Genomic DNA, 12,435 nt, shown 5'->3' with positions numbered 1-12,435 from the left:
TTTTAAAATGCCCAAACTTAGGCAGACAGTCTCTTAGGACATTTCCAGAATTCTCTCTGATACAACAGTGAAGTTACAGTATGTGAATGTGGGCAGATCAGCATTATGTTATATTTGAACTTAGAGATGCACTTTTAAAACAGTAAAGGAAATCATACCAGCTTCTGGCTGGAAGCAATCAGGACCATAATCAGACACACAGTGTGCGCAGAGAAACGTTCTTCATCTGTTGCTCCGGGGCTCTCCTATACCTACATGCTGGAAGCAGACACATTCAGACATGTAGCAAGCAGTATTTGCATGTTTGATTTATATGAATTAATTTTAGTTCCTTCAAGTGTGGTAATGTGTAGGATGAAACAGGGAACCTGTAAAGAATTAGGGGTAGAAAGAAGGTTAGTAATCACAGATAAATGAGGGTATAATCGTGTTCCTCATGTCATGTATTTATTTTGATTTCCAAGTGGTGCAAGAACCCAGCACAAAAAGACTAGAGATCAAGAAGTATGTGGTGCAGCACAGAATCAAAATTGAAGCTCCCTGCTTAACAACCTTGCCATTAATTCCTTCCACAGGAACTTGTAGGGGTGAGATCTCCTCCTCCGAGCTCAGCCCATCCCATCCACCAACCGACTGAAACAAGAGCTGAATCAGCAGAGGGTTATCGCTTCCCAGACCTACACACTTCACACCGCTCTACACAAGCAGCACAGCTTGCACGGCAGACAGTGCGTCTGGCCGGGATCATGGTAACTGTTCAGTAGCGTCCTGTAAAGCGGTCAGATGTTTAAAGCAACTTCACCATTCCTCACACAGACATAAAAGTAATAGAAAGCAGACAGCTGTTGGTCTTACCACACAAAGCAAAACTTTCAGGTGTCTCAAACCTGCTTACAGATATTATCTGAACAACTGCAAAATGGCTGAGCAAAAAATCTATGCTTCAATATTACTACTAATTCAATCTAGAAATAAGAATAGCAAAAGCATTGACTGCAATATTTATGTAATAGCTATGTTAAAAGTGCAAAACTGAAATATGTGGAGCTTTTTAGCGTAAAAATTATCTAAATACTTTCTTATGGAGGACTCAAAAATTAATAGAAAAAGCTGAACCACAGTACATCTACAACTGGACATTTTAAATGCGATTAAAAGAATTCTAAGATTCTACAGAAGCCATTAGAATCCTACTGGTTTAATTCCTATGCCTCTCTTTAGCTTTTTGATTAAACGGCACTATGCAAATGCATGCAATAGTTGTGAACAGAACAAGCATGGATAGTACAAACAGTTCTTATAGATTCTTGTCATATCGGCTGAGAAAGAAGCAAGCATTAGCAGACAAGTAGTAAAGGTGAATAATTTTGTTTCTGAGCTATGCACGAGTAATTTTGTTGGTTAAGAACAGTTTGGTTATATTTATTATACACACAAGAGATTAGAGATCATTATATTCATAAAAACAAACAGGAAAAGCTTAATTGCAGTCGTCCAAGTGGACTGTGTTCCTTTGTGCTTACACATTTTCTTAGAAGTTTGAAATAAGTGCATGCTATTTTCTTGCCCACCCGGACGTTCAGAATTAAGCTACTAACATCAAAGTCTTTTTCTGAGCACAATTGTAGTTTTCGAAGCAATCTCGGGGAGCCCGTGTCGCACGGGTTTAGGGCTGTCGGAAGATGTTATGTAGCACAACGGGTACTTCTCCGCGCCTTTCCACAGCTCCCTGCCCGGCCAGGGCCGCCCAACAGCTACTGACAGCCGGTGGCGGCAGTGCCTGGACCCCCCACTCCGGGGCTGCCCGGGCGCGGAGAGCCGAGCCGAGCCGAGCCGAGCTCAGCCCAGCCCGGCCCGGCCTCTCGGCCCCAGAGGTGTCCCTGCTCCCGCTCGCGTTTCCCGCCTCTGCCCTGTGAGGCGGCGGGGCGGGGCGGGGCTGCCGGCCCTGACACAGCGGGGGGCGGCGGCTGGCACCGCCCCGGCGGGAGATGGCACCGCGGCCGTGAGTGCAGCAGCCCGAGCACCCATGCCCGGTAAGTGCCGGTGGGGAGGGACCCGTCGCCGCTAGCCCGCCAGCCTTTGCCCTCCTGGGAAGGCGCGGCCCCCCCCGCCGCCGCGCTAGCACCTGGGGAGGGTTTGGGTGAGGAATCGGCTCAAACCTGCCTCTGAGCTGGCGGGGCTGTAAACCCACCCGCCCTCCTCCTGGGGCGGCGAAGGAAAGCGCAGCCCGTCAGCGGCGGGTCTGCTCGGCCCCTCCGATCTGTACTGGGGGCGGGCTGGTGTCAGAGGGCGGCTGGGCTCTGAGGGCCAAGAGTTTACCCCCCCCCCCCACCCCCAGGGACTGGGGTTGTACTGTACATATGCTTATACTGTAAATGCTAATAAATCTGAGTTTTGATATAGGGATTAAAGCTTTTGCTGGAGAAGGGGCTGGTCATAACTCCAAAAGGCTTACTGCAAAGTTTAAGAAAAGCTTATTAAAAGCATGTATCATCAGACACTCAGCAAAAAGGGATCCAATCCCAAAGGAGACATGATGACCATCAGCATTTCTCTGTGCTAGGATAAACCTGGCACCTATTAGCAGTGGACAGTCCCCCAGCACAGGTCACTTGGAGATAAAGTGGTCGAGCAGATCTCTTCTATTTCCAGCTGTCATGACCCAGTGCCACAACAGAATACATCAATTTCTTATGATGACAGGTAGTTATTTAAAAAGATACATATTTTCTTTTGTACACAATGGATTCAACTTATGTCAGTGGTTGATTTTGTGACCAGTGCTACATTGTGCCCTAAGCTACTGGTTCTGTTGCTGATCTAATCACATAAAATGGACTAAAAGTAAGCCAAATTTGTCTTACCCTCATTAAACCGTTAGTTAGCTTTACTAATAGGGGTAAAACTTTACCTTATATCTACCACTGTATTAAAATAAAAAAACAGAATTTGAGCCAATGACAGTGGATGGGTCATAAATACTTAATATCATTCTGCAGTGAACAAATTCAGTACATTAAACTCATTAACGAGGAGATTGGAAACTCATTCTCTTACTACAAAATCAGTGTGCAGCTGCTGTACTATAAATTACATTTCAGCACACCTCAGCTTAGTGTCCTTAATGGTAAATGGTGACAAGCTGGTTATGGGGGAACACAGGGCTGCTGCTGAAAGCATTAAAAACTTGGGAATGGAGAGGACAAGTTAGAGTCCTGCTGAGCTTGCCTGAAGTGTTAACCTTTAAAATACTTACGTCAGGCAGTAAAACCACCAGCCATATAAACATTTGTATTGTTGATAGTACACCTGTATGAAGCGAACCATTAATTTCTATTATGTTCACGGGCATCGAACTAAAGCATTTTTCTGCATCTGGCCTTATCTTCAAATATAATGGCAATCTGACCGAAGACATACTCAAGCATGCCCTACAAAACCAAGAGGAACAAACACACAGAATTTCCATGCTCAGGACTGCATTTGTTACGCATTTTCTCATACTGTGCATTCATATGAAAGAAAACTAAGCTACCAGTGTAGCACAACCAGACTTGTCTCTGTGTTAACGCAACTATACAAAATAGGTACTGTTTCCTGTTCCTTAGAATAAGTCTTGTAAATCCTGAAACCTCTTCAGCCCAACTACCAGTTGCAAGGACAGCCAAGTGCCTGTTGCTGTTGTATAACCACGAGCAGGGTGGTTGCGCCATGATACTGGGACACATGAGTGATTATATGACTCATGGGGAAGCAGCCAGCCAATTCCTGCAGAAAGCTAAGGCAACACACCTGGAGGGGAGCTGCAAAATAAGTTGGCTGCTATGACTGTACCAAATGCATGAAAATAAGACAGGATCAGATAAAGGCCTTTGAGGCACTATGGCCAGGTTAATTTTATAGCACAAGGTCTTTACGTAAGCATTCTGTAGCTGAAGGACATTTCAGATCACTTATTGCAACACAGCAACAGTGAAAAAGATCAGCAGTGCATGTATTTGCAACTCACTTCCTATACTCTTTATAGCTCTAATCAATAAACTGTATGAAGTTAGTTTTGAATTCTTATTCAAAACTACTACTAGTGTTGACTGATTATTTTGTGCTTGTATTGTCTTTATGTACTTGTATCATCATATAGAGGTGGCTAACTGCAAGGTATCTACCAAGTACAGACAGATAAAAAGGAAAAAGGAATAAAGCATAATCACAGTTATCTCCACCTACAAACAAAGAAGAGGAAAATCTCAGTACCAGTCGTGAGAGAATGCCAGGTCATTTTGTTGCTTCAATTTCAGGGGAGACCTTGCAAACTGTGGAAGATAATGCCACAGTTTGGGCTCATTTTCAGACAGAGGGTATTCTGGTAGGATCAGTTCTCAGTTGAGACCTAGTCACATCTTGATGCACTAGTACTAGTTTAGTGGTATGCCAAGACAGGTTGGGTGTAAGGTACAGTGGTCTTTCTAGCCTTTTACTCTAGCACACTCAACAAACCTGAGAAAACAGTGAACTGAGTCCATTATCAATTTTCTATCTTTGGTCTAGTGAGAAATCCTCACAACAGAATTCCTCATGTTCATATTGAAGACATTTATTAATGTTTTATTATTGTGAAAAAAAAAAACCAAAACCCAAATTACACAAGACTTGGTTTTATCTGAAGTAATCAAGATTCGGGAAACAGTGTTTAATGGATACTTAAGTTTGACTTTACAGATCAGGAAACACATGCATCCTTAGAAAGAAAACAACCCAGAGCTTTGCTTTGTTCCTTGTGCCAGGATCTAGTCTCAATTCAACACAGATGAATAGTTGGAAGAACAAATCAAACCAAAATAATGGTACCTTTTGTATTAGGTGCTCCCAGGTTTTCTTTCTCTTTTGTTATGAAAGCTCTAGCACTTCTAGTGTGCAGAAAGCTCTGGCACTTCTGCAATGCTAAGGTAAATGCTTATGCAAATGTAAAATAAGAGCCCAAACAACTCTTTGGGTTTTGGGGTTTTGTTCCTGTCTATAGTCTCTTACGTTGCAGTCATTGCCAGCATATCTGAACACTCTCTAACCTCTCACTACCAATGTCATACAACTTCAGGTGTTGCATCATGCTATAAGCAAAGACAAAAGCGTGCATGTGAGAAGAATGTTTAATTAAAAAATATTTTTGGAGTGTAAATCAAATAAATTTGTCAGCTTTAATATTCCTGTCTACCCCCAAAACATACATAACTTCGATCCTCCTATGATGCTTTATGTGCTTCTATGTTTGAACAGAACAAGCAGTTGCTGTTGCTGTAGGTATAATAGGAGGGATACTTTTATTTGTTCTCATTGGAATAACTGCATACCTGCTCTGGAAGAAATTTTGTTGCCTCCTTTCTTATGAAAAGCTCACCAGTTCTGTCAAAACGACCAATGCAAATGCAGTTTTTCAGGATCAGTCAACTTCTGAAATTCAACTAAAAAGCACAAGGTATATGTTTCTGTTTTGTTTTTAAAGCATACAGTATTGGTAATTTATTTCAGCTTGTAAAATCTCACGAGGGGGTGATCTAAATAAATGCATGTACAGAAATAAATGAGACCCCTAAATTATACTAAAACATCAGTCATGTTCTCTTTTGTTCCTTTAGGAAAATAATACTTTCTTTATGAATGCAACGATTATTTCTGATTTATGTAAAAGAGATATAAAAGAGATAATACATTCAAGTGTAATTGGTGAATGGATAGCTTTATCTGTTACCTAGACAAATTTGGTCTATATTCCACAGTCATTCCTGGTGGTGTCATATGAAGCATCTGAGAACCAAACAATAGGGCTTCAGTTCACAAAGAAGATTCTCTTAGGAAGTTAGTTACTGCAGGGCTTGGGAGCTCAAGAACAAGCAGCTGCAATTAATTCTTCCTTTCCTTTGAAAGATCAGTTCTAAAGGGAAGAAGTGAGGAATCTGTCTGAAGAATTAAGATCTGATGTCCCTTGCTGGACCTTTAAGCATTATACAAATAAAATCAATTGCAAAACAATGGGTATTTATATTTTCTACCTATGCGTCTCCATAGAATTTTTACAAAATTGTGAGATAAAAAAAGTAAACTTATTACTGTTACCAAGTTTGGTTCCCATATTTAATCCAGAAGTGTCAGTAGCTGTTGCTGTCTTGAGCAGATCCAGAAGCATTCCATTTATCATTCCACCAACACTGCATGGGCGAGATTGGATTAACCTGACGAAGGAAGGACACGTTCAGGAAGGCAGTGACCCCTACGTGATTCCTCAGTCTGGGCCACGGTCATCATTTCATTCTTTGGGTAGGGCACTGCAAAAACGGGACTCTTTAAAAGAGTACCCTTAAAAAGGGTAACTTTATTATTATGAAATATGTTTATTGGGGGCATACCGGACATAGCATTACACAGTACAAGCCCTAAACACTCTCTATGTATTTTTTATATATATAGGAATTGGGCCAGAATGTAGACATTCTGGTCCTACTGCTGTGGGACCTAGCACATATGGCAAACAAAGCAATCTCGGCTTCTGTGTTTTGTAAAGGCACGGTGTGACTGTAACCCAGGAAATGTCTGAGTGTTGTCCCCAGAAACAGCAGAGTGACCAGTTGCAGATTACAAGAAGTACCTAGAACTATCAAGGTACAGTCACAGAAATAAAAGAAATAAAAGTGGTGCAGCCTACAACTACGCCAAGTTTGAGGGAAAAGGCATTAAAATACCATGTTTATGCAAAAATGGATTGTTAGGAAAGAGATTAATGTGATTTCCCCTAATACAGCAGTGGTTATAAAAATGTCTGCTACTGTCTTAAGACTAATCTGAGCATGCTTCTCTTTTATTTCATGAAGCTGGAGCTTATGTTGTAGGGACCATTAACCAAGAGCTGTACAGGTTTCCTGAAGATATTAGTGAGACGGATTTTCCTGAAGGCAACATTGGCCGCCTCTGGTTCTCCATAGAATATGAGCAAGAATCAGAAAGGCTCCTTGTCTCCTTGATCAAAGCCAGAAAGCTGCAGCCTCCTGATGATTCCTGTAGTCCATTTGTGAAAATCTACTTGCTGCCTGATGAAAGAAGCTACTTGCAGTCCAAAACAAAACGCAAAACCCTTAACCCACAGTTTGATGAAAACTTTGTTTTTCAGGTACTTTTCCTTCTGATGAAGCAGATTTTTGTTTGCAAATATTGACTTGTCAAACTACAGTATGTGTTTTGTGAAAAACAATTTTCTACAAACTTCTGCCAAGATACAAGTAGTTTCCACTTATTACTGGGGCCTCTGCAGATCCCAGGCTACTGAAGTCTGTGGCTCCAGAACTGATCTTACTTGTGGTCTGCACCAAAGCTGAGGATTCCAAAGCTTGCCCTGGGAATGATGAAAACTCTAGTTTGAACTATGGCTGAATAGTTCATCCCAGCAGCTCTGGAAGTCCAGAAGCAACCAACACTGAGCTCATTCTTTCATAGCTTTTAGTCTCTTTGCTGTGGAAGTAGGCTAGAAGCTAGAACTCGTGAGATGCCTGGTATGCTGTTTGTATAGTGCTGTAAAGCTAGGAGCTTGGCTTCCTATGCCAAGAGACTTTCAGCAGGTGTCATAATACAAAAGCTTTAAAACCAAAAAAGTTCATGTTTCAGACAACTGAAAAATGAATGTTTACAGGTTTCTAAACATTTGTGTCTGGAAGTAAATGCATAATATAACACTAGATCTGTATGAGTTGAGAAACCGCCAGCTAACTTCATTTTTCAAATGAACTCATTCTGTTTTAGCTTGGATCTTTAGACTTCTGCATAGCTAAAACCTTAGGCAAATTCAGAAAGTGGACTGCAAATAATCAAAGGAAATTCCCACCTACCTTTAACACACTTTGAAAAAGTCTTCCTTTGAAGTCATGCTAGAGTAGGAAAGTATAAGTTGTTTTATAATTATTAATATATTCTTCCTTTTCCTATACAGGTTTCCAGTAAAATGTTGCTCCAAAGGACTCTGAAGTTTTTGGTTTATCATGTTGATAAACAGAAGAAGCATCATCTCCTAGGCCAAGTTATCTTCCCACTAAAAAATGAAACATTAACTGATGACAACAAACTAGTCATATGGAGAGATCTGGAGAAAGAAAACTTGGAGGTAAGTGACATCAGGCTGCTTGGCATTGTGGAACTTCCGCCATCTTACAAGTGCTGGAGGGGTACAACTGATGTAGAAGTATGTTGTATCAAATGCTAAAGTATTTGATAAACATTTGGAATCAAAATTCCCATGTTACCAACCTGCAGATCCATAGCTGTTGGATAGGGATTATCCAACTGCTCAGAAAGTCACGAGTTAGAAGACAGTTACATAAGAAAGCACCTTTTGTTATTTGCCTCTGTTTTGAATTAGTAAGAGAGCAGAAAAAAGCAGAAGAGGCAAGGAAATAGGCATCACCTGGAAGAAATAGTAATTCAAAGGTTCAGGAAGGCTGATTAATTGGTTCTATCAAATGTCACAACATCATAAAGCAAGCCATTCCAATTCACTCACATGCCTTAGTGTGGCAGAAACCACTAGTATGAAGTAAAACTTCCTCCCCTCCCTTTTGCCTGTGAAGAGAGTTTTTCAGATATGTTTGACAAGTGTTCCCCTGCTTCCAAAGCCTCCTTCAGAGTATGGCGATATCCAGTTCTCCCTCAGCTACAATGACTACCTGGGCCGTCTCACTGTGGTGGTTCTGAGGGCAAGGGGATTGAAGCTCCAGGAGGAGAGCCATGCTGTCAGTAAGTGCGATTTCCTCCCTGCTATCAGCTCCAGAATTCCTGTTTTAATTTGCTCCTTCCTCATCTGACCACCCAGGCTTGCGCTGAGTGACTCTGAAAAGAGCACATAAACATCTGGGTGATTTAATTTGGAAACGAGCCATACTTTGTTACTGGGGTAATTAGATTTTGATAGCTCAGTTCTGCTATGTTTTGGTTTTGTTTCATAACAAATGGTTTGTCTTATGTCATCAGTAGCATTTTTTTTGTCCTGCTTTAATACAGTGAGCAACATCCCTCTGCTGCAGTCCAATCCAGAGAAGGTAGCATTTCAGGGGATACTGATATTAACAGAGTTGCCTCAAAGCAAAAGCCCAGAGGTGACAGCTGCAGGACAACTGCTTTCTTTGCCGCAGCAGCACACTGCTCACTCCTATTGAGCTTGTTGTCCACCAGGACCCCAGGGCCCTTTGCACAGAGCTGCTCCCCAGCCAGGTAGATCCCAGCCTGTGCTGCACTCCTGGATTATGTTTTCCCAGGTGCAAGACCTTGTTGAACTAAACATTAATCTGCCATGTTATTTTAGTGCTGGTATACTTGAGGTTATCATAATAAGCAAGAGTCATGGGCACACTCTGGAAGGAAGACCTGCTGCCAAAAGGCAATTCTCCAGAATGCATTACTAAGGAAAAAAAAAAAAGGGAAATTAAATAAATTGGGTCTTATTTCCTTTGATAATGCCCTTCAAGTATGATTTAGGTTCTACAGATTCTCTGGTAAATCCTGAAGAAACTGGAATAAAAAGTCTTTTGTAAGAAAGTAATGATAAGTCAGTCTTTGTGCAAGTAGTTTACATAGTAACTCTTTCCATATATAGCACTCAGGTAGCAGCTCTGTTATAAAAAGAAGTCTGTTCTGGTAATTCTGCACCCTCTGGAACTGTAATGAGAGCCTGCTGGATCTGTGGAAATAACAAGAAGACATTAGGAGTCTGTCAATGCTGTCTCAGTCCTGACATTTCTAATTATTTTTGCTATACGGATGAACCTTAATGAACTGAACACCAGGGAGTAATAAACACAGTAGCAGCATGGCATCTATTAGTGCTCCACTGGAAAAGAAAAAAAATCTTCAACCATCAATTAAGATGAAATTTCTACATGCTTGTCACTAAATTTTGTAAAGGGTAGGGAAGAATGGAAAATTTCAGGCTGCTTTGGATCTCATCATCAAAGATCTACTCAATAAGACCATAACACAATACAGGTTCCTTCCAGGAAGCAAAGTAACATTTTTTTGTCGTTCTTGTTCCCACACTCACACACATTTTTTGTAGTATTTTCTAGAAGAAAGAGCAGAGATCATTGAGCTTTTCCTCAAATTTTCTACAGAATCTCTTACCACAGGGCTGGAAGTCATGAGTAAAAGCTTTTGTTTAAGGATTCTTTGAGTAGAATCCATTCCCCTGAAACATATCCAATCCAAGTGCAGGCTGTAGCTCTACAACATGGCTCCTCCCTCACAGCCTCCCCTGTCTTGGATCAAACAATGATGTGATCAAATATATGAAATTAACTACTGACCCAACAAACCAAGCCTTCAAAAAAGTCTCCATCAGATGAAGGGAAGGTACAGAACATAAGATCAAGGATGCAGGGTAAGAATATGACTGCTCCTTTTAACAGCTCTTAAATTGGAAGGTGTACTGCAAAACTGCACCTTAAGTACTTTGTGTACTCCCTGCTTAATGTTATGCATTGCCATGCTGCCGTGTATGTTTCATGAATCGATTCAAGATCTAATTTTATACTTACTATTGACTCCTGAAAGCAAGAAATTCCTTAAGCCTTCTCCCAGCTGCCTCTGATGTATTTTCTTCTTGAATTTCTTTTTCTCCAAGGTGTGTACGTCAAAGTCTCACTAATGAACCATAATAAATTCATCAAAAGTAAAAAGACAGCAGCTGTTCTGGGATCTTCCAATCCAGTGTATAACGAAACCTTCAGTTTCAAGGCAGATCAGACAGAGCTGGATACAGCAAACCTGAGTCTATCTGTGCTCCAGAGCATCAAGGGAGAAAGTAAGCTATATTAATTACAGTTAAGATGTCAGAAATCTCTTGCATATTGCAGAGGTATTTAAACCTGAGAGGAACTAATTCCTTTTCAGCAATAATCATAAAAGCATATAAAAGGTTTGGGGTATTTCCCAGGCTGTTTCTCTAAAAAGCAGAACAACTTATTTGCAGTAAGTGTATGTCTGTCTTTCAGAAGCTACAGATAAAATTAATGGAATATGAATAACTAGTCTAATCACTGTCAGTACAAGGTGCTGTACTTCTGTTCTGGTATCCCAAGAAAACAGGCTTATGCAATTATGTTCTGTGACCACTTGTGTGTATAATCCCCAACGTCCAAAATTTTTAAGCCATTCACTGTTTCTAACCAAATTTGAAAGAGGAATAGGAATTTTAATTATCACAGCAGTTCAAGCAGTGAGAAAGAAGAGAGAGAGATTACAAACATCCCCATTCCCTGGCAGAAAACCTGATGCTTGAGGTCATCTCTTACTAATTGTCAGAGAATCCATTAAGCATTTCTGCTTACAGAAGCAAATCAGAATTAAATGATTTCCACTGCTCACAAGAAAACCATCTTCCCTGCATTGCAAACATGATCTCAATAATGAAACATTAAAACACTCATTTGGATTCATACACTCCTAAAAAGATTCCTTTAAGTGAGATTTTGGGCAGGTGCTTTGGCTTTGAGGATTGACAAAAACTAGGATCAGTACTCGAGTCTTCCACCATTTTCACTTGCGGACAGCCAAACACTTTACAAGCATTATCAAGTTCACCTAAGGCAGGTTTGAGTTATTCTCCCCATCCACAGCTGAAAAGTTCAGGCATGAAGAAACCATCTGCTCCTTGACAGAGAGTGGTCAGTGGCAACCCACATATTGCAACTCCCAGCTCTCTCAGTAACTAAATGTATTCTTTCCCAAGCTAGAGCATCATATAAATCCTACTAGGGCACACTTCCACAGTACACTTGAGGTAGAGGGGCTGGGCAGATACAGATCTGTGTGCCTTAAAACTGATTCTATAGAGTGTAGGCAATAGGGTAGGCCTGAACTGACTAAATACTCACTGCAGTACCTTTTAATGCTGAATCTTAGCATGTAGAAGCTATAGAACTTTAAATCTAGAGTGAATTCCTTGATGAAAATTTTGATTTAAAAATAACTTTCAGAACATGCATTTAAGAAATACAAGTTAATATTCTAATTTAGGTGAGGATTTCAGAGAAGCACTCACAGGTGCTAATCACTAACTGCTTTCTTTTTTTCCCCAGAAACACATCTGCTAGGACGTGTAGTAGTTGGGCCTTTCATGTACACCCGTGGCAAAGAGCTAGAACACTGGAATGAAATGATCAGCAAGCCCAAGGAGTTGGTTAAACGATGGCATGCTCTCTGCCACAGCACGTAAACAGCACAAATAAAAAAACCCCTTAAAATGGAAAAGCTCTCGCTATCTTTCATAATCTAATGATAAAGGGTACAAAATCTGTGACTATACTCCTAAGTAGACAAGAATAAAATAAGTAACTTCCTTCCTTGCCCCAACACAAAGAGAAAAGTTGGTCCCTGGTAGGCTGGAACTCTATCTGTCATCTCTTC

The 12,435-nt window shown here is 40.8% G+C and overlaps 1 protein-coding gene across 3 annotated transcripts; it reads left to right on the top strand.

Annotated features, from left to right (window-relative positions):
- The first annotated feature begins 1,945 nt into the window (after window positions 1–1,945).
- Window positions 1,946–12,279, top strand: LOC141945808 (synaptotagmin-15-like). Of its 3 annotated transcripts, none has more exons than XM_074874456.1 (8): window positions 1,946–2,033; window positions 5,275–5,473; window positions 6,170–6,312; window positions 6,864–7,159; window positions 7,973–8,143; window positions 8,652–8,772; window positions 10,652–10,831; window positions 12,108–12,279. In XM_074874456.1, the coding sequence occupies exons 1-8, from the start codon at window positions 2,027–2,029 to the stop codon at window positions 12,242–12,244; spliced, it is 1,254 nt and encodes a 417-aa protein (XP_074730557.1). In that variant the 5' UTR covers window positions 1,946–2,026; the 3' UTR covers window positions 12,245–12,279. The 3 variants fall into 3 exon arrangements, with proteins under 3 accessions (XP_074730557.1, XP_074730558.1, XP_074730556.1); XM_074874455.1 differs by lacking the exon at window positions 1,946–2,033 and adding an exon at window positions 2,689–2,703; XM_074874457.1 differs by lacking the exons at window positions 5,275–5,473; window positions 6,170–6,312 and having other exon boundaries at window positions 2,003–2,033.
- The last annotated feature ends 156 nt before the right edge of the window (window positions 12,280–12,435 follow it).

This window comes from Strix uralensis, chromosome 7, assembly GCF_047716275.1.
Source record: "Strix uralensis isolate ZFMK-TIS-50842 chromosome 7, bStrUra1, whole genome shotgun sequence".
Classification (NCBI taxonomy): domain Eukaryota; kingdom Metazoa; phylum Chordata; class Aves; order Strigiformes; family Strigidae; genus Strix; species Strix uralensis.
Note: the sequence above shows the minus strand (reverse complement) of the source record. Positions and strands in the feature narration are given on the sequence as shown.